The sequence below is a fragment of the Ammospiza nelsoni genome, chromosome 3 (genome assembly GCF_027579445.1).
Source record: "Ammospiza nelsoni isolate bAmmNel1 chromosome 3, bAmmNel1.pri, whole genome shotgun sequence".
Taxonomy (NCBI): Eukaryota; Metazoa; Chordata; class Aves; order Passeriformes; family Passerellidae; genus Ammospiza; species Ammospiza nelsoni.
Genome location: NC_080635.1, coordinates 45,398,274 through 45,425,931, shown reverse-complemented (window position 1 = coordinate 45,425,931; position 27,658 = coordinate 45,398,274). Strand labels below are relative to the sequence as shown.

Below are 27,658 nucleotides of genomic sequence, written 5' to 3'. Positions count from 1 at the left end.
AATGTAAGTTTTGGAGGGCAAATACTTTACTTCTGCTGGAGGCAAGGCTCATGCTTTGGCTTTCCTACAAAGACCCCAAAACCCAAAGACGCTGTGGAAGTCTTGATGTGGGAGTATGGCACTGCTCTGCCTTTGGCTTTCAAGCAGATCTGATCAGATCTACTCCCCATCCCTTCTTTTTTTACCCTGTGTATTCTCTGTGAAATGTGTACAAGAATTCTCAACTATTGTACTTCTTGAAATCAAGCATGAGGGAAATATGAGCCCTGTCCACCATTTGGGCATGCTTTAGTACACCTCAAAATGGAATACTTTCATAGAAGTAAAGATTACTGGAAGTAGTGTATTTTTCTCCTGGGAAAATGTGGATTGAGTTACAGTATTTGTTCCACATAGATAAGGAGAAAGAGATGCTGGGGATGCAGAGTTCTTCACTGCTGAGAACTGGGCATAATACCAAGACCTGAAGTAGAGTCAGGGTTCCTGTTTGCCTTAGATTAGTAATAATTACTTTTGGGCTTACTGTCTGCAACGTCACATCCTGGAACCTTATTTATCCACCATTACCCCCCCAGAGCTCACTACATTTATTCCCTGAAGGTGAAAGGCTGAAGCACAACTTTTCTGCTTGCTTGTTATGCAGAAAGGCACTTTTGAGGTTCTACTGCTTTATGTACTCCTGGCTCTTGTTCTATTCCCACACTGCAATTCCCAGGTTCTTAATAAATAAACAAGTCTGTTTATTTATACTGTTCTATGTATCCCTCCCTGGTGGGGTATTTGACTGACTCTTCCATGTAATATATGTAGATCTGATTGATGGACATGATTGCATAGCTTTACTTTTTCAAGCATACAAATTTTCAGCTTGTTTTGCAGTTCACAGTGCTCCAGCTGGAGCAGATGCTCACCTCCACTCTTATGAGACTGTCCCTAAAGCTGCTGAGAAGATAAAATTTTCTTACTTTCTTAGAAGAATATAGGGTACAGATAACTTTTAGCCTCCAACTATCACACCACACTGAGTAAGCAGTGACATCCAAAGAGTAAAGTGTGCTCTGAGGACATAGCAGTAACTTGAAAAGAAGTATTTAATTGGGTTGATATTGTTTTCTTACAGGCTTTTATGTGCACATAAAAATTGCAACTGTCATGCATTTGAAAAATCTATTCATGTGTTTACAGTATATTGATCGTAATCATGTATTTCTAACTATACACAGTGTAAAAATAAAAATACTTAGAAAATAATTATGCCATTTCACTTCATGAAATTTGCTCTTTTAAAATGAGCATAAAAATGATTAAATTATACCTTCTAACAACTCTATTCAAAGCCAAAATACCATGGCTTAGAACAAGGTATTAATTGGAACAGTCTTCAAAGTTTAAATCATTAGCTTATACTTCTCCTTGAACTATGAAAAGCTCATGGCAAGGTTCTTCATTTATGTGTGCATAGGAAAATTTCTAAAAACCAAAAGGTGAAGAAAAGTTGCTAAGCTTTGTTTTTCGGAACATTGGCTGTAACATTGGAATGTCCTAGATTGCTGTACTTGATTGAAGTTAAATAGGGCTCGGCCGGTCTGTGTCCAGTGCTGGATCTTGTTGGAGGGATCCTATGTAAGCCATGAAGCTGTTGTTCTGATGGCTCCAGTCATAGTAGTCTGGAGAGAAACTGAGAAAGAAAATAGAAGAATTAGTGACTGGCAGATTGGTTCTTTAAGCATCTAGTTAGAGAACATGGGGGAAATGCAGTTATGTAGAGATAGTTCTCATGCTGAAGTGCAAAAATAAAATAAACCCCCAACCAGGGGTACAGGCAGCTATTTATTTTTCCAATCTGTCAATTATTTTGGCCCAAATGTTCATTATCTATTTCCTGATTCTCTCAACTCCCTGAAGACCCCCCCCCCCTTTCTGATTTGCTGTTCAGGAAGGTGTTGGAAAATCCCAGAAATGGTGCTGCTCATCCCTGCCAAGTCCTGGCACTGCAAGGGCCTGTCAGAGATCTAAACCTCCTGTGTCTGGGTCCCAGAGCCCAGGACATGGTTTGCAGCTCTGCCATGCTGTCTTTTCTCCCAATGCATGTGGCTGGTTTGCCTTCCAGTGGGAGCTATGCATGTGTTACCAGTGTGGCTGGCTCCCTGATGGCTCAGTGTGGAAGACAGGGTGATACCAGGCTGGCTCAAAACCACCTCTAGCATCCTCCATGGGCTTAGTTACTATGTGAAAAAATAATTAATGCAGGAATAGGATGACTGATAACTGTAAATAGTGAGTGTGCAACTTCACTGAGCCATGGTCTGGGCTCACAGACAGTGACTACACTGTCTCATCTGAATGAGCGACAAGAACTAGATCTGGGTTACATTAATATATTCATATCATTGTGTAGCTAAAGCAACAACAAAGGGATAACACAACTCAGACTCCTTTCAGGGCAGGATAGAGTCCTGTCAGTGCCTTTCCTTCTCTGAATTGGGTGCTACCATTTTTCATGTGAACTGCTCCTTCCTGGACTGGAATCCTTTCCCAAACATCACACCTGAGCAGAGAAGACAGAATTTTTGTGCCAGTTCTGGGTTGTGTGGGATTTCAGCAGTTTGATGGACTTTTCTAATCTTTCACCATGTGGGAATGTTGATGGCCACTTCATTTCAGGTCACCTTCCAGATATTTAGCTATGTTACAGGGCAACCTAAGTTGAAAGGCCTCTCGCTACAACCATCACAAGATGCTGCCTGCGCTGTCCAGCTTTTCTCTGCTCTGCCTGAGCAGGGAGACAGCTGTTTTTCTAGGCAGTCTTGTTTTCACATTTGAATGAGTAAATGGAATTTCTGAAGCCATTCTTGGAAGAAATAGAGGATGAAACAAAGTTCTGACCTGAGTTTTTCAATGAGCAGTACGTTGGTACAATTCTTAAATTATGTAACGATTTTCATTCTTGTGTCTTTATGGTGTCTACAGTGCCCTTGGACCCCCACAGTCACTCAGTGCTGCCTGTCCACTTCAGCTTCCCCTTTTGCTTCCCCTCACCCTGTTGGGATTTACACAGCAATTGCAGCTAGACAATTCACATCCATCTTCTGTGGTGTGTCAGAGTTCCTGCTCCTCCAGTTTCTGTTTTGGGCAGCAAGAAGTTTGCTCTTGTGTCTCACCTGCCCTGTGCCCCCTGTGGTGCAATATTCCAGGCCAGATCATCGTCACTGTCGTATCTGCGGGGATTGTCAAAGAAGTAAGACCTGGGACTGAAGCCGTGGCTTGGGACCATTCCTGCATTGGCCTGAGGGAAGGGAAACCTCAGTCAGTATTTGCAACATCTATCAAATAGCTGTTTATCAATTGCCTGGTGCCTGACTTCCAGAAGAAGTTGCTGCCAACTTACCTCACAGTTTCCAAAATAAAACATGCAGTTTTGCATTTGCTGAAGACAACTGAAATAGTTTTGCATTTACTGTTCATGTCTGCCAGCATAGTGATATTCATCTCAACAGCTATTTATTTATCCTTATTTCTCAGCTAACACCTGACCTTCTTCTGAAGCCACCAGTCTGCATTCAACCTTTCTGCTGAATTCCTGTCCATCCAGGATACTTCATGCTTTCAGGCAGCTGACTTGAAGTGAGCAGTAGGAAGCAGCTGAGGAGCTGAAGGAAAGGTATGAAACATCTAAAGAGATTTGATTTTTACCTCCCACATTGCTAACACTCTCTTCTGGTGCCTTACCTCCCTTACCACAGGAACTGATCATGTTGAAGCTTGGCATCCTGTTTAGTGAACCCACATGTGAGAAGTCCCTTAGGCCCTCACCAAGCAATTTCAGTATCTAATCTACAGTGAGGGTCAAATGTGCTGTGAGGGTCAAATCCTGAGGTCAGGTCCTTTGACAAAACAGGGAAAGGAGTGTACATATAACACTTTCATTTACAAAGCATTTCCCTGTGATTCAGAACAGAAAACATACAAGATGCAAGAAATCAGTTTGATTTCAGAAACAGCACAGAGGGACATCTAAGAACCCACTGAGCCTCAACCACTGATCCACTGCTCCCATCCCCAGGGAAGAGAGGTGCCTGTGGATAAGCCAGGATGACATCTTCTCCCTGGCCTTAAAAAGGAGAGCAGTTTGATCTCTCCCTTTATTTTATGTGTTAAATAACTTTGACAAAGATGGAAAGAGGATTAAGTGCATCTCTGTCATGCCCCCATTTTCAACATTTGTATGGTTAAAGGTACAACAAGGCATAGGGCCACATGCTGCTGTAAACCTGTGTCAGCACCAGAGCCAACAGACAGCTCATTCCAGGCTATAAACACTTATTATTTCAGTGAATTGTTTAATATTCACTGAATTATTTAATATTTGAGTAATGCTGAATGCAGGATGCCTCTATTCAAACTTTTTGTTTCTGAAGTCCCAAATGAACCATTAAACCAAAGAACTATTTCTCAGGATTGTTTATTAAAAATTAAAGAATAATTTTGATTTTTACCTAATCAGACTTGTTGTTATGATTTTTTTAACTAAAGGAGGGTTAGCTTTAATTCTAACCCCGAGCTTTCTAGCCAAGTAGCAGCCTACTGAATGCATTAGCCTAAAATTCTGCGGCTCTTGGTCTCCCTCTTGTGGCAACCTCACACTGAAGTTCAGCTTTCTTTTGCTACAATCTCTTCATTTTTTTGTTCAGTTCTACTTATTTCTGGTCTTCCAATAAATATTTGTCCTATGTGAAAAAAAAAATCTATATATGACCTAAACCATGTGACAAATACTGTTTACACTAAAAAAAGATATCCATAAAAGAAGTGATACTGATTGCAGTATACAATTGCAGATACTGAGGCAGTATCACTGATTGCCTCTTCTGAATTGCATCTTAATGGAGATTTAAGGCTTTCTGCAAATTACAATGCAAAAATATGTTATACATGTTACTGCCATGCTCTTGTGAGAGAATGCTGCCTGTTTGACTCCATTTGAGCTCTTGTTTACTTAGGATTCCAAACCTTCATGTTTTCAAAATGAGCGATTAGATTACTTCCATTATTTTCATTCTCTCTGAATCTCCCCACACTATCCAAACTTGGCCACCAGGTCTAGTCTTATTAAGCCCACTTTAAATTAAATGAGATCTCTCTGTGGTCACTTTTTAGAAGAGCAGGACCTCTGGCCTATACTTAAAAACATTTCTTCTCTTTGCAGTTGTCCTGGTTAACTCCTAACCAGGAGTGAGTCTGAGATGGTTTTGTCATAGGCACTGGGATCCATCGGGTTTTCTAGTGCAATGTCAGGTACTGCTTCCTTGTTCATCTTGGCTTTATCGTTGTCTCTGAAATGTGCACATGAGGATAAAACTCATTCCCTTGTCTAGGTTATTCTGTTGTTTCTTTTACTTGTGTATTTACCATTTACATCCCTTTTGAATAATATTAGCTTTGGTTTAATTTGGCCTACAGAAACAGAGACATTACCTCAGTAATCCTAGTGAGGGCTGGTATTGCCTGTGTGCCTGTCAACCACCTCACCAGGAGACATTGCCTACAGCTACAAAAAATGCTTGTCCATCTATTAACTACTTAGATATCAAGGACATTTATGGAGAATTATCCTTACAACTCACACCTTAATTTCTGGTCCTCTGAAATAGCCAACAAGTCAGCAAGTGCTTATTATGGCCACTGGTCTTTGACTTGGAAAAACTTCAACTATTATTTCATAACCTTGTTGAACTGTTAGCACACAAGCATTTTCACTGCTGTGTGATGAAAGATGCCAAGTTTGGATAACAAACTCCTTTTCCACCGATTCCAGTAAAATGCTGCATTATCTCAAAGGGAAGTTGTCCCTACACTTCAGAAATTTCCTGATTTTTTTAGATAACCTGCCTGAGAACCTGGCCTTTCTTTCTGGATAAACCTGATGAGTTTCTTTCAAGAGGAGTTAGCATAAAGAAGCAGGAAGTTTTGGTTGCTCTTTTTCTGCCAAGGACACATTGAAAAAGAGAAGTCAGAACATAAAGAAGCAAAAGATCCCTGAGCAGCTGAGCCACTCAGACCTACCTGGATATTACACTAGCAAACACACTGACAAATTCCACTTACTAGGTCTTTTGTAGGGTTTCGGACACGGAAGAAATACACAACCAAGGAAGTAGGCAGGAGCTCCCAGATGAAAAGGATCACTCCAAACACTATGTAACCTGCATCTCCCAGCTGACATTTCAGATCTGCCTGTTGAAAAGTAAAAGAGTAAAGTGTTTAAAAATAAAGATGGCAGCTCATTTGAAGGTGCAGGAGGCAATGCCAGAAATTCCATTCTGTAGAGCCAGATCAATCTGGCTAATGATAAAAGGCATAGTAAAAAATCAATATGCTATCTTGGGGACATGATTTCCCTTTCCTCCTCCTGCTATCTTTCCTTCAGAAATATCAGTTTAATGCAGGGGTCTTCCCAGCTTAAAAGCCTGGGAAGCAATCACTTGATGAAGTGATAAAATTCAGGTGATGAGAAACTAGTTTTCCAATCCCTTTCCTGCTGGAAATAATTGTAAAGGAACAGTCAACGGTCAAGGGCATTGCTTTTAAAAATGAAAGGCTTGGGTCTGTTCAAATTGGTGCACATTCTCAGGCTGAATAACTGCTGGCACTGCAGCATTAGCTGTGATCTTCTCTCTAGACCTCCAGCACTGCCCATAGCTACAGAGGGCAAATCTTGTCCTTTCATGTGTTTGGTAAAGAAGAGAAAAGGGTGCTTCTGACCAGTAACCTGAGCAATGCTACAGTACATTTATTGGGCTGTAATTGTAAAAGTGTCTTTTGAGTCTGGTACCAGATTGAGTACCCACTCCTTCATTCCAGGCTCTTTACATATAGTTCAAATAACTTACCCCAAAATCCATGCAACCCTAATGTCACAAGCCAGAATAGATGTTCAAAAAATGTAGTAGTAACTCAAGGGCTGAAAAGCATTCCAGTGAGCTCCCAGTGAACAACCTCTGTCTCCAGAGGGCAAACAGGACCAAGTTAAGTCCGGCCATACCAGCCCCTGTTACTTCAGACTATAGGACTGAGAGAACAAGTTGTTTGTCCCCTGCAAAGGGTCACCAGGACCAGCAGCAACTCCTCACGGCTTAACAAGAGGGAAATTGTTTGATTTAGGAGAAAGTCAGAGCCTAATGCCCTTCTGCCTAAACCTCTGTGCTCTAATTCCACTGGCAACACCTGCAGTCCTCTTCTCTGCACTGCAGCAGGGTTGATTAAAGGTCCCTTGACAGACCCTACTCAACTTACTCATAACAAGGTCCTCAGGGCAATCCTATCCTACTCTTTACCTACTTCTTAATTAGAGTTTTACCTATTGCTCAACAGAAATTTGTTAATGGCTGCAGGTTTGCTTGGCCACCTGGGCAATACAAGGTCCTTGCATGGCTGGGAACACTGCTCTGGGTCTGCAGGTGCTTGCTGGTTGCAGGGGAGACAAGGGATTTTGAGACCAAAATAAAAGATACACATGATCCAGACCCTGGCCCAGAGCTGGAAAAATACTGGGACCTAAATACACTCTTCAAAGCAAAGAAAGGAGCTAGATACTGAAATTTATTAGAATTCAACAAAGAATCTCCTGCTATTTCCTTTAGAATTTTTATTACTGTTAATTTGCAGTGTAAATTGTCGCTTGCAATTAAAGGTTGGGAAGAGTCATAGCCTTATCCTCAAACAACAGAAATTATCATGCTAATTCCAGAATTAAAGTAAATAACCCCACAGCCCTGGATGGTAGTGGGAGGTGTTATGATGTCTTAGAGCTGAGCATTTCAGTGGAATCAAGTACTTTTTTTCTGATTCTCTAAGTACATTACAGTCCTTACAGTGGACACAATACATGTTTTAAGAAAAGGTGCTCTTTCTTTTGACAACAAAATCAATGTAAACAAAAGATTGATTTTTAAATTTATTTGTCTTGTGGTTACTTTTTTTCTTTTAGGACAGAACTGTAATTTTTATCCTTATGCCAAAATGATCAGATATTTGTATTTCTGGAGCAAAACAATCTTAGTGCGTCGAATAAAAGAAATAAAATAGGGTTTGAATATATTTATTCCTCCTGTGATAGCATTTAGGAAGTCAATCATCAGCTAGAGAATTAGGTTTTCTCATTAGCAAATATTTTCATACTTGCCTGATCTGACACGTTGTACCAATCGTAATCAAAAGAGTTGACTTTCTTGGTTTGGGAAAACGATAAGATGAACAAGTTGTAGCAGGCTCGTGAGGTATAAAGTAGTATAACAGTCACTCCTATGCTTGTCACCTGACAGACAGATGAGCCCTGGAAGAGATTTAAGCACAGGTTATTATTCATAAGGGAAGCTGAGAATAACTTTGCTTTGCATGGACTTCGAGAGTTGTCATGCTAGTCTGTCTCATGCAATTGACTTTTTGTCTTTCCTTCTTTGGCTAACATATCCTATTTTATGTATATTCCTGTATTTTATCAGCACAGTGGTTTCCAGGCAACAGTAGCAGTTCCAGCCCTTAGCAAGATGGGCTGTGACTAATTTTTACATTTTATTGAACAAGTGCTATTTTCAGAGCAGTGAAAACACAGAAGACCCACACTTGGCATGCGGTGGAGCAACAGAATTCAGCCTTCAGCTCTGCACTAGCTACAGAGCATCCTGTATCAGATGCTGGCTAGCATGATGCAACCTTGCATCTTTTTACAACTGCTTGCTTTGCACCAATTTCACAAGTACAGAGCAGGTCATAACAGTCAGCACTTAAGCACAGCACAGACAGGAACAGAACATCCTGCCTCAGCTAATGTCAACACAGAGGAGACAAAGTGGCAGCGCAGCCTATGAGCTGAGTGACCGTGGCAGGGCAGTCAGAGTGGCAGCTTGAGCACAAGGAGAGGAATGAGACTGCAGGGTGAAATTGGAACAGTTCCTAAGCCATAGAGAGAAGACTGGACAAAGCAGGGGAAAGACCTTGATCCAGTGGGAGGATTAAGTGCCTGACTTGCCACTATGTCAAGTGGACCGGGTCACTGAGAGGGGCTGAGACATCAGCACAGGAGTTGTAGCAGGAAGGAAGCATGGAAGGAAGGAATCCAGGAGCCATGACTGCAGGGACCTGTGTGAGTCTGATCAGAGAGGCAGGCAGACGTACAAAAATGGGACTGGCTTTGAAAGAAACTCCAAGTAAATTCTTTGTTGATGGCTCTGGAATAGTGCTTTGCACAACTAAAGGAGGAGAGATGGGTAAATGTGCTGTGTCCATTTAGAGGTAAGTTGCCTTGCAGTCATTTGCTTCTCTAGCCCTGCCCTCTCCCTCTCTGACAGAGACTCACACCAGGAGGATGATTTCCTTTCATCTATGTGAGAGAGACAGGCTGAGAGAGAAGCTGCTTTTCCCTGCCACAGGACCTTTTAAATCAGTGCAGGAGACTGGAAAGTCTGCATCTTATTCCCTCTGCCCACACACTGCTTCCAGGTTTGCAGCTGAGGGTCAGAGGTTCAAAGCACTGTGGTTGGCAGAGCAGACACAGCAGAAGGACTAAAGTAGTATCAGGGGAAGTCATCAAGCCACCATGTCCTGAATTCCTGGACTTCAGGAGACTACCAGGGCTGCAGTGCTGCTCACCCACGCTGTTGAGTGTTAGCCCTGCAGCTTTATTGACCCAGCTCCTCAGTCTGCCCTCCCCAGTGAGCATAAGTTAAGAGAAGCTCAGGGAGTATTTGAAAAAGTCTGTGGAAAACAAGCTTGCCTGTCTTCCCAGTAAAATAACATTGGTTCAGTGAACAGCCAGGCTCTGAAAATACCCACTGCAGTCAATGTCTCTGAATTCCAGCTGATAACAGCCTGCAAACACCACCGTTCACCAGGCCATAACCTGCAGCCATGTCAGGAGTGAGCCAAGAGACTGCAGCTACTCAGGAACTGAAGCCAGATCCATAGCAGGCAGGGGTGAAAGCTGTGGCAATACCAGCAAGCAGGAAATGCTTTGAAGAGGAAATGTTTGCTAGGCACTTCTCTGTTCTCCTTCGATACCAACAAGTCAGTGGTGCTGTCATGGAAACCGAGGGAGAGAGAGCAGAGAGAAGCTGCTGACTGGCACATACCATGTCCCAGCTCGGTGGCATTTACAGATTGCAGATAGCAGAAGCAAAGAGCAGAACGGGGCTGGTATTTCCCTGTATAATTTCCCTACATAGCTGTCATTCTTTAACAGTTAATAGTTAAATGTGTAGAGATTTAACAAATTACCATCCCAAATACAAAAAAGCAGAAAAAAGTGTCCTGGTTTTGCTTCCATTCACTTCAAATGCTTCAGATAAATTTAGTGGGTTGGTGAAGGGAGAAAGAAGCAGTGAAAGTAAATCCAGAGGAATCGTTTTTCTGTCACAGACCCCTGCAGAAAAGAAGGGGAGCCCCAAGCTGGTAGTGTGTCCCAGCAGAGAACCAGCCCAAGTCAGCACCTAAAGGCAGGGCTGAGGACCTCCTTGGTGCTGGCACAGCCCTGGCACAGAGCACCACGATGGTTCCCCATGCCAGGCCACGGAGATGAATGTGTTTTCACATGTGGTTGGAAGATATGTACCAGCAAATGGGAAATGCAAATAAAAGGCTGCCAGTACTGATGCCTTCCTACATGCGCCACAGAGACTGCATTATCTCCAACAGTATTCTGTCATATCACTATAGAGAATGGATTTTTCTTCTCTAGATAGCTTTTTGGCCAAACAGTAGCAGATAAAACCAGGATGTTTTAGTCACAGTTAGTTTCAGTCATCTATACCCCTAAATTATGTGCAGTCAAACCCTGCTGGAAGTCCTCAGAGGAACTCCCATCTCAGGTCAGCAGAGAGGAGCAAATCACTCTTAAATTCCCATTTCCACATTAAACTTTCATCAGCTGAGTCTTCTGTCCTTTCCTGTCTGCAGTAATGTTAGAGAACCTTAGGGCTTTGTGAAATAGTTTGGAGTAAGGAAGGTTGGGTTTCCCACAGAAGTAGAAAACACAACAAAACCAAAACCAAACTAAAACAGACCCAAAGCCTCCTTTAGGTTAACACTGCTTTGTTACAGAGATTTATGCCTCTCTGATTTGCAGCACAAGAAAAACTTTTCTTACTAATAAAAATAATCCATTGCCAGTGCCCTTTGGTCAGCAAATGACAGGCTTGAAAGAAACAAAACTGAGCTGTGTTTTTAAATCTTCTATTCAGTCCTGAACTTTTAATTGTTGTGCAGCATGGCCGGATTTGATTAAACAGGAAATGAACTTATTTCATCTGATTAGGTAAATGTAGAGAGGAATTCTATGGTAAGGTTTTCTTAATAGCAGTTGAACCTTAGATTTTAAAGGCTTTGTGTGGTAACAGCAATATGTTATTGGTTAAACTGATAATTCAAGATTTAACTGTCTTCTGCAAGTGCAAGGACTTTTGAAAGCCCTGTTTCATTATTTATAGATAGAAAACATCATCACTGATTTTATAATCAACACAGCGTGCTTACATGATGCCACCCAGATCCTTGACCACTGAATGCGTCCAAAGATATAAACCTACCAATATTTCTTTAAAGAACATCCTGTAGAATAATAGGAGACACCTTTTAACCCTTTCCCCCAGCTGGCTAAGTTATAATCTATTATCTTTTAAAACACATTCTCATTATCTATAGGAATATATACAAGAATATGCAAGTATATAAAGGGAGATTCATATTTCTCTGTCTGGCTTATCTTCAGCATGCTGCTACCTTAAACAGTTAACTTAGTCAATGATTTGACAAGCTGAAGGATTTTGAAGTACAGGCCACTTCTACGTTGCAGTACTGAAATTAAGTGGTCTTCAGACAAGGGAGCCAGAGAAAGCATTGTCTGCTTGAAAAGAGCTGTGAGAAACTCCAGCCAAAAAGTTATGCAAAATCTGTCTCAAAACCACATATTTTGGATCACTGGTTTTAACCAAAAGCTCCCTTGCTAACATTTAATATTTAATTCATGTACTGAGCACGATGGCCAGCCAAGCGCAGACTGTGAAGTTTAAGGCCTCCATCTCTCAGGCTTTGTGGCTTTGCCTTGCACTGCCCTTGTATCTTAGAAGATACTTGAAAAGAACTGAAAATGTACCTTACCTTGGACTCCAAGTAAATGTTGGCTAAAGACATCTTGGAGATCTTATACAGGCAGATGGAGAGTGAAACAGCACACAGCACAAACAATGTGTCATTAATTGCCACCCGGACAGAGACAATGATTTTTCTCTCTGAATTCTGTGTCCTCACCAATACTGCACATGTTAAATTCACCAATAGGAAGAGGAGACTTATGAAAAGAGAAGCCAGGTAGAGGGGCAACCTGGGAGAGTGAGAAGAAAACAGTTTTAGCAACATTGTTCAGCAAGTGTCAATCATGAGCTGGAAGTTGCACTCTGGGAAATGAAATCTGCCACAGCTGACAGAGTAACCAGCTGCCTGAGCCAAAATCAAAGTGCTCCAGATTGCTGGAGAGATTAACCTAGCCCATTTCAAACCTGTTTTTACAGTTACACAACAAGCTGTAAGTAAAGCAACTAATATCAAGCAGCAAAACACAGAGGACTGCTGCAGAAATTGAACAGCACAGTTCTCAAAAACTACTTAAAAAATACATGCACCTTCTTAGACTGTGCGCTTCATACACAGCACAAACCCTCTGCCTAATCACTCCTAGAAAAAAACCTCTGCCTGGAATGGACTGGTTTTGACCCTGGTTTTACTATACCACCACTGCCATGTAAAGCATCACTGACTGTTAATGTTTGTCATCAGATATCAAACTAGGGAAGTGTCTAACAGCAGAAAAAATCTCCAGGTTGTTGGTTCCCTAGCTTCCTTCTCTGTCTCTTTTTCTAAACAATTTGGTCATGGTCAACCTCTTAAAAGAAACATCAAGAAATTTAACTATGCATATTGATTCTGGGTTGGCATCTTGCCATCTAGGCCAGGAAAAATGTGTGTTTACACCACCACAGAAGCAGACATGGAACTGAAATGTGACAGACATAAGCCCAGGAGTTGGACTGTTTTTATCCAGCTGTTTTTTTTCCAACCTACCCAGCACTGATACTTAGAATATAAGCATACCATGTAATCAAGGTATTACATAGTATGTAATTTTTAAATTTATTATTGGTTGTAATTCCTCCTTATGCCTACACAAACCCGTGGGGCTTTCCATTAGGAAAAAAAAAAAAGAGCATGCTTCCATTTAAAGCATTTGCTTAGTTCATTATCATTGCTGACCAAGAAAATTACTGATAAGATGCATAATCTGCAGTCACTGAACAAGAGGTTTTGGCCCCAGCTTTTCATGCCTGTTGGGAACTTTGAATTTGGCATACAACAAACATACAGACTGTCCCCGAGGAATCCGGTTCCAATTGTTTAACAATACTTTACCCAATGGGGATCTTTTCCTTTCACACATTCATATTCTTTTGGGTTAGCATCAATGCAGTTACAAAGCTGAAGCATAGCTGGCTTCCTTTCAGAGGGCAGGAAAGGAGGAGATACACCTTTGAGATAGTTTAACTGTGTTACAGGGAGAACTGAAAGCCTACAAGCTTGTGAATCAGTGCCTTTCTTTCCAGCTATATCTGGCAGCGAGCAAGGATGCTGTTTTTTCCTTGCCAGGCACGGAAATTCCCTCTCAGCAGGAAGATTGTGCTCATTCTTAACTTCCCAGGGCAGGGCTCTGTTTTTAGGATAAGCAGCTGGAGGTAGTTCCTTTAAACCTCATAGTCTAATGCAGGAAGCACTGCACTCCTGAAGCTCCCCTCTCACATGGTTTTCTCTGTAATGGTGGTACATTTATAGCTTTTATTAGTAGCTCAGAAGTCTTTAAATAGTGGTCACATGTCTTCCTTTCCTTCCCCTCCCAAAGTCCCATCTCTAGTCCCCTTGTGGGGGCTTGTGAGGAAGGGCACACTCTTACATCTGCCTTGCTTGTGGGACGGCAAGTACATGCTCTCCTCTTGCTCACCTTAGCCAGAAGGACCTTCTGCTGCAGCACAGCCTGCATGCTGGCATGCAGCATCAAACTGGCTTGCAACCAGCAAGGCTGAGAAGCTTTCAGGCCAGGCTCCTCCTTTGCAGACTTCAGCAAAAAAAAAACCTCCAAACTAAAAAACAACAACAAAAAAATCCCGGTGCTTTCACACTCCCATGCCCACACACTCCCATATGTGCCAGGGTGAGCTGTCGTGGCCACTCAGCTGTGCAGCTCCTCACAGGAGGATCTTCCAGCCCCCTTCTAAACATGATGTGGCTGGGGAAATGGCTGCCTGATTTGCAATGCAATAGAAGCATTGTTGCTGAATTTATGGAAAAGCACTGATAGAGATGCAGACTGTCTTTCTAGGGGAAGGGTTTTAGGGTCTCAGCAGATTAAAGGCAGAAAGTATCTTTACAATTCAACTACAAGTGCACCTACAAGGCATGAAGAAGCACATGGAGTTTTATAGAAAACAGAAAAGCAGGGCAGGAGAGGTGTTTCCAGATTGCATCAGTGAAAGTGCAAGTGAAAGTTCAAAGGTGTATTGTGCCTAATCCCCACTTTGGGACCGGTCTTTAAAGGAGCCTTGTGTAATCTGCTTTGGCTGGGGAAGACACACACCAGGCTGTTCTGTTCCTTCTCTATCAGGCTGAATGCACCCATAAGTTTTTCTTTGAGCTGAAAACAAAACCTCAGATAAATGCAGTGAGATTTGCTTCATTTAACAAGAAAATCTGTTTGAAATTACTGTGTTTTGTATGCAGTGCCTGAGGCTTGTGTGTAACAAGACACGCACACACAGCACAGTAAGCCTCATCCAAAAACGTGGTGACAGTAAGACATGCCCAAGTCCAGGGAGACAGGCAGAAGGACTGTTTAAATATGAAATTGGACAGAGACTTCACCTTGAGCTCTTTTACTAATATTATAAAAGCTGTTCTGAATAAAGTTTGCTTAAGATTCTGGATACCCCAATAGGATTTATAGGAATTTTTTTTTTGGCATCTGAAATTATTCAGATTTCTGAGACCTGTGTCAGTACCTCTCAGTTGCCCCATTTATGTTGCCATCATCTGTTGCAAAAATGGCAATACCGGGCAATAGGGTCTCACACTTAAAAAAGAAAATGGAGGGAAAAAATGAAAAAGTGAACATTCAGTAATGAAGAAATATCGGATTCAGTAAGTGCAGATTCCAGACCAGTCTGTAGGCCTTTAATCTTTCCATCATTTATCTCTCCCTCAGGATCTAAGCAACCTGATCTAATGAAAGATGTCCCTGCCCATGGGACATGGGATGGACTAGATAATCTTTAAAAGTCCTTTCCAGCACAAGCCACTATGTAAGTCTGTGCTCTTCCACTAGCTTGTTACAATTAAGTCATCTGTGGTTGTGCACATATTACATAATTTCAATTGCCCTGTGTAAGATAGGAAATTAGGTCAGCTTTATTAATATAGCTCTCTTAGACAAACTAACCACACTCCTGCTGCAATTGAGATGTTAAAATACAATTGAAATCCCTTACCAACAGAGCTGAACAAGAAAGAAAAAAACTGGGCCAGATCCAAGAGTGATTTGTATTAGAAATCCAGTGGGGAAGAGTCAGGGTGGACATGGAGCTCTCATGAGGAGGGTAGGCTGTGCATGAGTAATTCTAGCCACAGTACATTTGTATTTAGGAACAAAATGCTCCAAAAGCTACATGCAGGTCGCTAATGCAGTCACTTCACAGGCATTGACTAAATATCACGAGCTCCTGTGCTTCAAGAAAGACATTTTCAAGCAGTGTTCAGGAATAAAGCCTTGCCACAAGGATCACTAAGAGATGAGGTTCAAAGCTTCTAGCTCTCACCTCTAAAGCCATGCAGGAACCTGTACACAGCCAGCCCTCCACCACCCTGAGCTGGCTCTGTGCACAGCAATCCTCTCTGTCTCTCTTGCCCGTGTGCCCATCAGGGGCAGCCTCGTCTGCTCTGGGGGACCTGCCTGGGGTGTGCTCTGCCTGTCTGCCAGCCCATACTCCTGGATTTTCTTCTTACAGGAACCTGAGTGCAAAAGGGGGGTACAAAGCTGCAGTTCAGCCTGGAGTCCAGATTCCTGAATCAGCCATCACACTCTGCATTTCCCATGCTCTCCCCAGCCCACCTCAAGCCTGCTCTCACTGTACTGCCCTTATCCCAAACATAGTTCCCAAAACACTTGGTACAGATGATTGCCTCACAAGCTGTATGAAAAACCAGTAGGATAACAAATTTCTAGAGAAGGACAGTGATAATATTTGCCCTGTTCATACAGTACTATGTTCTCCTAACAGTCAGCAAGTGACAATTCAGATTGCAGTTTAAATTATCCTGAATTCATATTGTAAATTCTTTCTTTAGAATGGAGACAACCACTCTCTCTCTCCTCCTTCTAAACAGCATTGCCCAACTGAGGCTTTTAAGCATTGGCACAACAAACATTAATTTATTGAGTTCTTCCTAAGCTTTCTGGACATTACTGCCCTTTGGGGTTCCTTCAAATACATCCTGACAGCTTCTCCTCCACAACAAGATGCCAAATTAATCTCTCCACCTAAATGTAAATCTACCATAACCTCAGCTCTGTGGAGTCAGGGGAGGTTATCTATAAGCTACCAAACACATCATGAAATTGAACCCATTCTCCCTAGCTCTTTCTCTTCACAATTTGTCCGTCATCTTCCCAAAACTTTTAAGACTTCTATTACATTGACCTCACAGGTTAAAACATACCCACTCCCACTCATTCCTGTCAAAAAAACAAAACATCACTCTGCTTCTTCAGCACTGGATCTGAATTTACCTGGTAATACAAATGTTAAGAACCAATACGCAAATCCCCAGGGTAGGTGTTTTCCACTTGCATTTGAAATATTTGCTTTTGAAATATGTGACTGTCTAAAAAATGATCCCTGTGTTGAGAAAGGACACAGTCCCCTAAAGGTCATAGGAAGAAGGTGGCTTCAGAACCATCATCATCAAACATTGGTATACAAATATGAATAGCTGAAATATGAGCATCACAAATTAGAAACTATGTTTCTCAAGCAGTAGGGCTCTTCCCTCCCACATTGAATGCTTGCAAAGTTCTTACCTGTATTTCAGTAGCTCTGGGGAATATTTTGACTTAGCTTTGAAAATTACCTGCAAAACAAAAAAATATTGCATCAAACATAGTATACATGTCAGCAAAGAAAGACAGCGTGAGTCACAGCAATTCTGTCTCTCAGGCCACAAGATATGCCACGACAGGTTTCATTACATAACAGATTTGCATGGGTTGCTTGCCCATGACAGGCAAACCCTAAGCAAAGTACTAGAACCACTCAGCAGGTGATCAGATGCACTTGTACACAAACTGCCTACACTATTATTTTCCCTTACTCTGGTTTAGGAATAAGGTCCTTTATATCAGTATTAACAAAAGGATCAATGCCAGCACAACCATGCAGGGAAACTATTGTAGGCTCTTACATGACCTGACAGTACATGTCTCTCACACAGACCAGTTCACACCAGGCCAAATGTTCCCATGAAGAGCCTATCACAGTAACCAGGCCTGAAATTAGATAGATACTTTCACATTCTTGTTGCATTGCCAAAGAGATACCATTGAGAGCCAAACTCATTATTTGACTCTGAGGTATTAATTGGCTTCTGCTGACTGTCTCTTCTCTGTACAACAATATGTGCTTTTACAGAGGGATAGCTCATGCCCAGCAGCTGGCTTGCTGTACCAGAAAAGATAAAATACTGACAAAGTTTTCTATAATGTAGCTAGGAGCCATCAGTCATAGTTGTTTAACCATCATCAGAAATTATACAAAAATATATTACCATGTTTTGTATCTTATTTATTAAAAAATCACTTGAAAGTACCACTGCTTTTTTATAAGCTAACATGGTTTCCAAACAAAAACTTAGTTTACAAATGCTCCAAAACAAAAACTTAGTTTACAAATGTTCATTTAAACCAACAACAAAGCACACTGGTTACAAGTATTATAAAAACCTCATGATGTATGACTTATTCTGGGTAGTTTCCCAATCATTTTCTCCTCAGGTTCTGCTATCTTATCCATTTACCTTGGTTTTGCATGCCCTTTAGTTATGTTTGCATAATATTTGCTATGATTATTATGCTTTTCCAAGGAAACAGGACTTAAATGATCACAATGTGACTGTAGAAATGTGTCTACCTGTCAGTCTCTTTATCTGGCCTCTACTAATCTTAAAATACTTCAGAAAACTGATGGGAAAATGCTTGAAGTATCCTTTATCATCCTTCTAAAAATCAATGACTTAAAGGGAAAAAGGAACTCTATCAATGTATCTAATATATGTCCTCTGTGAGGAGAAGCCTACATAATGATTCTACACATCACCTAACAGGAGAGAGTCTGCATAGCAAAATATTGTAAAAAATTCTCCAGTTATGGGAACAACTGAGAGTCAATCATGAGACATAGATCTGGAGAAAATCAGGCTCAACTTGTTCCAGATCTCCTGGAACAACTTGTCATTTAACTCCTATTCACCATAAACAGCTGCCTTGACATGGAAATTATTTTTGTGATACTTCAGCTTGCTTAACACTAGCTGAAGCAGCAGAGAGCACTGAGTTTTTCAGCAAACTGAGAATAAAATTGAAAACTTGGGAGAAAAAAGTCTGTAAAAATATTCTGCAACCATTGATACTGTTTTCAAATAGATAACATCTCTGATAGTATCCCTTAATGAGGAGTTTTGTGATTCATTCTCCAAATTCCTGGATCACGAAATCTCACAGGAGTTCAGGAAGAAGTTTTAGGTTGTTTTATTTACTTGCTTTTGAAAGGAAAGGTACAAGGGGCTTGCAAATGTTCTGCACTTCTGCTGTGCATAAAGAGTAGCTGTCACTTTCAGAGAGGGGATGAGGTTGAAAATACTACTCAGATACATTTTGTACCCTGCTTATTCTGGAAGGGAGGGAGGAAGCAGATTCCTGATCTCAATGAAACTAAACGAGTAATCCTCGTCTCTAGGGTCATTCCACAATCCTCACCTATTGTATCACTTATACACATTCTACCATTAATTATGACATCTTTCATGAGCTGCACTGAACATAAGAGTTCAGAGCCTCTGCAAAGAACTTCACATGACAAACAATTTCCAGCGGGCAATGAGTTGTTCTGGTTTCACAAAACCTAGCAAATATCAAGTTCCTAAATACCATCTCCAGTGGTTCCCCAAAAATTTTCTACTCATCCCTCTTAAGTCACAAGGTACTGTCACATAAACCAATCCAAGACCACTGCCCAGCAAAATCTCCATGGATAACTTAGGTAAAACCAAATGTGATGCTTCTGCTGCAGATCCAACGGGATCTCAAGATTCAAGATCACCAATGCAGCTGTTACTGTGGTTCTGCATTTGGTGAACCTGTCCTAGGTGATACATGTTCTGAAATTTTCAGAGCAAAATGACCATTAAGAAAGAAAGAAAAAAAAACCAAAAAAACCAAAACAAAAAAAAAAAAAACCACCCCAAACAAACAAACAAAAAAAACCAAAAAAACCCAAACCAAAACTAAAGAAAAAACCCACCAAACTGAAAGGATGCTATATAGAATGAAAGCTACACTTTAAGGCATGGAGAATTCTTACCAATTCACTGCTAGGCAGGAGCACAGGCAGCCAGATTCTGCCACTTTTGCCTAAAAACTGATGGGGCTTTAGCTCATGAGTAGCCCTGCTGTAATCAATGGGATTGTCACAGAATAAAGGATTGTTCAGTGGGAGTAAGGTTGTCAGGAGCTGATCTCAATATACCTCACATGTGTGGGTGCAGCTTTTTGCTTTTAGCATTTAGCTCAAGAGCCTGGTTGCTCAACGGCCCCTCCTCGCAGCAGTGTTGAGAAAACTTCCAGTCAATATCTGAGTCATCTAAGTAAGTCTTCCAGCAAACCAGAGCAAACCAGACTATTCCTAAGAATAGACTAAAGAGCAAACAGAGAGCAGGCTGTTTTAAAACGATCTTTCAGAGTGGCCCAAGATGAGCATGGAAAACGCAGTGAAAGTCCTTGCTAATTTTCTTATGTCTAAAGGGTTACTTTTTAGACGTAAAAGTATTTCCCCTTCTGCTTGTTCTTTGAAGGAGAAATATCCTGTTTTGACTCTCTGTTTCTGCCAAAGGGTTGGAAACCTCAAATGAGATTCTCACACTCCCTCCTCCACTCCCCTGAGGTATATGTCTGGCATATAAAACTGCAGCAGTTCAAAAGGACTCCAAAAATCTCTTCATACAGCCAGAGAAAATTCCCATTGCACGAACTGATGTAAACAGCTGACCTTAGAGACATGTTACCAGGCCCCAGGAGTGGGGATGAAATGGGATCCATCAGCAGCTTGGCTGCAGACAGCTCTGGAGAGCTGCTGGGCAGCAGAGCAGGCAGACAGGGCCAGGCTGTTGTAGCTGATGGGGGTTCCAGCTAATCAGGAGCCACTTTGGCTCTATAGGTATCAGTGAAACAGCTGTCAAAGCCAAGACAGATATTCCCAAAGCAAAAGAAAAATAAAATCTCCCTGGAGCAATTTTCGTGTCCACGCTCTGATTTAGCTGAACTGATGTGATGACTGGCACAAATCTCCCCTATGCTAGCTGATTAATTCACTTTTACAGGAGCTACAGCTCAGCTCACCAAAAAGCCTCAGATATGTGATAAATGCTTGCGTATGTCTCAAGCTGGCCCTCGGCACAGGAACGAAGTTCAGCTTTATTTACCACTTCTCACGTCAAAAACCCTATAAGAACAATAGCATGCATTTTCCCTTCCCAGTTCCTTTCATCACAGTCCCTCTCTTCCTCTGTCACACTCCATGCAAACTTCCCTTTGAAACCTGAAAATAATGCCACAATCTCATCATCAGCACATGTACCTTTTCTTCAGCTGTGTATCTTTCAGTCCCAGGCCCACCTTCCCCTTCTTCTCCTTCTTCCATGTTCATTCTTTTATTTGGATCAGATTTCCCAAAACAGGCAGGTTTTCCCTCTACTCTCTAAATTCTACACAGCTTGTAAGGCCTACAGACATGGGCAATGTGACTCACTACCATCCTCAGTCTTCCACAAATTGGTAAAAATAGTCCTAAAAGGACAGGGATGATTGTGGGGGCTGACAGCCACAGTAAACTTCCAAGAGCAGCTTTCCTATCAAATTATTTTCTAAGTCAAATGACCTCATCCTTCATGTCAGATGCTGACAGCCAGCCAATCTGCAATTGCAATTTGTCTTCTGTAGATACAATAGTAAGGGCAACATTTTACAGCAAACATATTTGCTGATGCTTTACCATATGTAGTTAGACTCCTGTGTAGTTCTATATACATCTAAATATTGTTATAAATTAATAATAAGCTTTATAATATATGAGTTATTAATTTCTGCTAAAAAGAGATATCCAAAATAAAAAGCCCTCTCTGTTCTCTGACTGGTGAGAACTTTTGAAATGCTATCCTCAGTAATTAGAGAATGAGGAATTTTCTTAATTCTCCTCCCAGAGCTACCATTTACTCTGGTTCCACTGAAATCCATGAAAAGTTTCTGAAAGCCTTGTGCTGTTTTTACCTCACCCTGCCAGGCATGGCCAGCTCCCCTCAGAACTGCCTTACTCTGTACAACTTCTCTTCATTTGAAAGTCCCTGATTTTATCAGCACTGCCTGGGAGGCAGGGTAAGTTTCTCAATCCAGATGCCAAAGAAAAGGGAAGATGGTTAGGGAGGAGGAAGGAGAGGTAAAATCTGCCTACCAGCCTTCTCCACCCATACTGTCTGACAGCTCTTTAGCTCAGCACTACTTTCCCTCCCTCCTGGAGAAGTTCCCAACCTGATGACAAAACCTAGAGCCCACCCAACTGTTTTCTGTGCCTGGCCACAAGGGAGGCCTGGGATTTTGAGGGAAATTTATAGCTCACGGTCTTTGGCCCTGACCTTGTTCTTTGAGCCTGTAACCCTCCATCCTAGCCTCTCTCCTGCTTCATTTGTTTTCTGTTCCCCAGGGAAATGCAAAGCCTGAGCAAACAGGACAAAGTGAAGCAAGTGCTTCTCTGCCCACCCCTCACATGCACCAGAAAAGGCAACTTATTTTTTTCCCAGAGCCTCTTTAGTCTTTTACTCACAGCACTAACTGTAAAGCCTGAGGACTCATTTCAGTGTCCCCTTGTCAGGGACAGGGAAGATTTGAGGACATAAATAAAGGAGTATCCAAGTCCTGAAATCCTCACATTTTTCATTAGCCTGGGATGCCTCACTGTGGGATCCTCCACTTCTTTCCCTTTAAAATGGAAAATATGTCATTTATCAGAAAATAAAACATAGGAAGCTGCATGTGTGAGGCAAATATCTCTATGAGATTTTTGGTCTGGAGGTGGAAATACACCTTGGCTCCCCATGTGGTGGATCAGGATCAGGGGCTATCTTGGTACAGAGCTGTTACTTGCTGGCGTTGTGCTATTGTTTTACAAAAGTGCCACTGGATCTCATCTTCATTTGAGATTTATTTTAATGATCTCCAAGTAGCAGAGGGCCTCCCCTCCTGAGAGCATAGATCACACTATTATTTTTCTTTAGAAGGAAATCAATACAGACACAGGATTAATAAATTCTAATACATTTACTTATTCCATTAAAAATCATATTCATTTTCTCCAGTATGGAATCTCTGAGAGTAACACATATTCTATAAGCCTTATCTGCAGCACCCTTTCTAACATGCCCTAAGTAGGGCATTACAACTGTATCAAAGGACCCTCAACTTGGCTCTCAACCCAAAGATACCATTTTGAGTCAAAACTATTTTGATTCTAACTTCTCTTTTGTTCATAGTTCTCCTCCTTTAGCAACCTGCTCCAACACACTAGAGGTTCTTCTGCTGCAGCTGATGATGCTCAGGTCTGGGGACAAAACTCTGCTGTGCTGATGTCATCAGGGTTCATCTGTCCTGCTACACATGAAATACATCTGAAATTCCCTATGGCTTTGGGATACCTATTAAAAAAGAGAATAGTTGTGGCTAACTTTCCATCAAGTTCAAAGGTGCTTGTTATTTGAAAAATGCCCTCTGGCACTTCCCAAATGAGTTTTTGTTTGGCCAGGAGGATTTGCAATATTTTTTAACCACTTTTTTCCCTCTCACATCTACATTTATGATTTTTCCTAGCAGTGCTACATTTAGGAATGGTAGGTGCTCGACAGCAGATAATAAAACCCTACAAATTCCAGAGATCCCATGGGATCTCTTCCAGTGCTCTGTACCTATACTATACACAGATCACTTCTTTCCCTCTAGCTAAGCACCAGTGAAATAGCAGGGGTTTCATGCAATGAGACACAGCTGCAGACTCTTCTTGCCTGTCTTCTAGAGAATAAAAGGATAAAAGCTGTTTCTAAACAGGTCTGTGAAGTTTAAGCCATTACTGAAAACAAAATTTTCTCTCTCCACCCCTTCCACACTAGTTCTTGCTTGTCTACTGTGGAAAGCTAGATGTACATTATATACAAGATGCTGAATTTCAAGCCAAACCACCTTTTAATGGTTAGAAGTAAAGAATTAATAACAGTGAATTAAAAATACATGCACCTATTTTGTCATGCATTCATAGAATGGCTGTGCTTGTATTTCTTAAACCTTTGTTTCAGCTGGGGAGATACTTGAGATTAAATTTCACTGACTGCAACTAGCTCTATAGCAAACAACAATACTATTCTTAAGTCTGTCTACAGTGGCCCAAGGTATTTAAAGACCATGACACACATCACAAACTCTGAAAGTCCCTGAAAGTCCCTGCAAATACTGTTTCAAAAGCCTCACAGCAGCTTTTCAAGAGGGGTAACTATTCCACTCTTTCTCAGAGGGGCTCAGAGGAAGATAAGGAGAACTCAGGATGACAAAGCAGGAATTCTGTCTCAAAGGCAGAACCAACAGCCTTAGCTTTTTTTCTGTTTCCAACCACTGACTTGTACTTCCTGCACGCTATCAGACAACGACGCTAAAAATAAGTGAAAAGGACAAATGTCTGCATTCTGTGTGCTGCCTTTTCAGATCTTTTTCAGACAAAAGGAATGTTACCTGGAGCACTAAGCCTCCTGAGTGCTGACACTACTGCACAGACTGCTGTGCCCCCCCTGTGCTCGCTCCAGCCCAGGCTTCTCTTGGCCAAGAGCCAGGATGCTGCATTTTGCCTCCAGGCTTCCACAGCAGCCCCACATGCATGTCTGAGGGAAGAGTCTGACCCCAGGCTGTGACTTAGCCCCAGCACTGTGATGGGCTGGACTGTGTGCTGATGGACATTTGACCCTGCAAAGCAGCACAGTTATCAAATGACCCTCACCATAGCTATGGGATAAAGCATAGGTAACCACATGCCTGAGTTGGATTTGAGTAGTATGCAGATGAAAGGTTCCTGTAATCCCTTAATATATCTCAAGTACCAGGGAGTGGAGCAGGATGAGTTAGCAGACATTTCAGACACTGAATCCATGAAAGCAAACCTAAGCACAAAACTGGATATGTGGTTCTAAGTATTTAATACCCTCTACAACTCAAGTGATCTTCTTACAGCTGTCATGCTTACCATTGCTGCTTTTCCAGCTCTGGGAGAGCAGCCCTTGCATGCAGCCTGATGTCTCCAGTCAGGCTGTTCAGAATTGATAAGGCTGTCATCACTACAGAGCACTGTTACACACCATGGGGACTACAGAAGCACCAGCCCCAAGCACACAGCTGGTTCCAAGTGGGGCACACAGCAACACCCAAAGCATCCAGAGCACTGCCTGGTGTGCTCCAGGGCTGGCTGATGCTCTCCTGACTAACTGCTTCTGCACTGGGAAAGTGGACTTTGATCAGGGCCACATGAGTGCAGGCTTGGTATCCTGCTCCAGGCACTACAGTGGGAATAAGGAGGTAAAGAATTCAGTATCTGCCCTCCTGCAAGTTTCCTGTGAGATCTTAGGCAAGCCCAGCAGCCTTTCTTTGTCTCAGCATGCCAACATCCCGTCCTTCAGCCAAGTGCAAGATCACCACGCTCACCATAAATATTTCCAAGCAATTCTAGCTGCAGCAACCTGGAGCCCTGTGCAGCTTAACTTATCTGACTTCTTAGATGTCCATGGCACAGATACGCTCTAAAGACCTCTTCCTGAAATGGAGACACTGTTTCCTTTACTCCAATATACAGTGAATTTACCTTTACATCAGAGAGTCCTTGAAATAGAGGGTGTATCTGTGCACAACACTTAGCAGTTACTGAAAAGAGTCAAAGCTGTTTGTAATAGAGATCCTAACAGGAATTTAGGCCCACAGTAGGATTCCATCAACAGTTTTGATTGTTATACACATAATAGAAACCTCACTGAGAAACGTCAGCCAACTTATGAAAAAACTGGGACTGGGGGTTTGTTGCTGGCAAAATCAGACAGTACAATTCTGCACACAGAGATCAAGTCTGGTAAGACAGGAGGTTTTTAAAGTCTAACAACAATAATAGGGCATAATAATAAAAAGACATTTTGGGTGTCCAAATTCCAAGCTCTCCTATACATTTTTTCTCCGGTCTCTGAATTATTTTTATAGACAGTAGACGTGTTAATTGATATTCTTGCAGTGATCACTTCAGGCTCTGGTTTCATGGTAACACTGATCACTGGCATATAGACCAGAAGTTAAAATACCCAAATAAACAACTGAAATTTGCTTTTTGCATTGCCAAGGTACATTTGTAAATTACATTTTTCTCATGATGTTCACATAATAAGGCTTTACCATTCAGCTAGATTTAATCAACTAAATATCTGTTGCTTACCTGTGTGAAGTAAAGATTCATCAGGGTCAGGGTGAAAAACTGGAGGCAGACTGGGAAGCAATAAAGAAGCCAGAAGATGAAGGGGCTGAGAGAATTTGCTGTGACAAAGTCTTTGAAGTAAAATGAAAAGAGCACTGTCCTAAGAGAGGCCCAAAACAGGCACAGAAACAGAAAGACAGTTTGGTAACTGAACCTCTTGTGCCTGTAGTGAAGGACCAGCCAGAGCTGAACGTAGATGAACACAAAAAGCAGTGAATAAAAAACAGTATATACAATGGTCAGGCCCAGCTTCACATACGGAGGGACAGCTGGCGTCAGGGTCGGCGGAAGGGTGTCATTTTTCAGTGGGTCCCACTCAGGGGCCTCCATTTGATATCGGCAATCGTCAGAATTATTTAAGTTTGGCTGCCGCTGTTGCCTCCTCCTCCTTCTCCTTTCATCTTCCTACAGCATAGGAATCAAGAAAATGAAAGAAAACAAGCTGCACTTCCTCTTTGGCAGCTCACTGTGGGCTGGTAGCACATGATCACAATTCAGAATGATTCATTAGGACTGCCTTTGTCAGCAATTGGCAGGGAACAGCTCAGAAAGCTGCTCTTTGCTGATGTCTCTGCACAAATCTTTGCCATCCTTAAGAAACAAAGAAATCCACCAGCCTCTGAACGGTTTGCTGCTAATTTTTTTCCTAAGGAAAATTATATGGATTTTAAATTAGTTAAGTAATGTTCTATTTTTTACAAGAAACAAGTACCTGACACTTTTCCAGTGGCAGACAATAATATCTTTGTAGTTTTTTTTTTTCGTTTCCTGTTTAAGAAGTACTTCATTTAGCTGCATTTTGTTAGAAATCATTTTAAACACCTTCAAGTACTCCTGAAACTCAAACTGCTGTATTAAGCTGCAACAGCTCAGCTTGCCATTGCAGAAAGCTTTGTGTTTATAAAGAGTTACACAATTGGCACAGCAAATCTAATATATTCAGTTTGTTATTTTTCTTATAAGATGCTTCATTAGAATAGGAGAAAAGGTACATCAGGACTTCCAAACCTAGCATATATAGGAACAAAATAAAACCTCCTAGACATCTAAATTCACCAAAGCATACATGCAGTTACAGGTTCTTTTCTTCTTGGTTGCTTTTGTGCCATCACTCTGGAAACAGCTGACCGGCCACACCTTCTCACAAGTGTGCAGATATGCCCTTGGGATGAAATCTATAAATTAATAGGTGCTATGGCAGGCTGATGGGTTTGACTCATGGGGGTGAGAACTGAGAACTGAAACTGAGTGGTTTAGACATTTGAAGTGTGGTCAAAATGCTTCATATATCTCTAGGTCATGTAGAGCACCATGTACGGTACAAGAACAAGATTTTTAAAGCTACTTTGGTTACGGCTGGAGCACTGACACATTTTTCTCTATCATTTATTGTAAGCTGATTGCAAGAAGTGCTTATTACATGGACCAATCCCCAGGGAAGACCCCACATGTCTAGTGAGAAATGAAAAAAAGATTTCTGTAGTGGAAGGGTCCATGTAATGAACTAACACAGTGTACATGATATGCAGAAATTGACACTATCAATGAAAACAGGGATTTCCATTATTAATGCCTTGCACTAAGAGGAGTTCAAAACTACTATTTTGTTGAAAAAGACAGTTATCATAATTGTGCTTATTAATAGAATAAAATATATAAAAGTTTGCATATCTATTTAAAAATATCTCAAAGTGAACCCCATTCTG

At 41.6% G+C, this 27,658-nt stretch overlaps 1 protein-coding gene across 1 annotated transcript; it reads right to left on the bottom strand.

Annotated features, from left to right (window-relative positions):
• Window positions 1–1,072: 1,072 nt before the first annotated feature.
• Window positions 1,073–26,377, bottom strand: GPR137B (G protein-coupled receptor 137B). Its single transcript, XM_059467246.1, has 7 exons — window positions 25,914–26,377; window positions 17,168–17,217; window positions 12,151–12,373; window positions 8,179–8,332; window positions 6,106–6,230; window positions 3,162–3,286; window positions 1,073–1,678 (listed from the first exon to the last, which is right to left on the bottom strand). Exons 1-7 carry the CDS (start codon window positions 26,280–26,282, stop codon window positions 1,567–1,569), a joined length of 1,158 nt encoding a protein of 385 aa, XP_059323229.1. The 5' UTR covers window positions 26,283–26,377; the 3' UTR covers window positions 1,073–1,566.
• Between the last annotated feature and the right edge of the window lie 1,281 nt (window positions 26,378–27,658).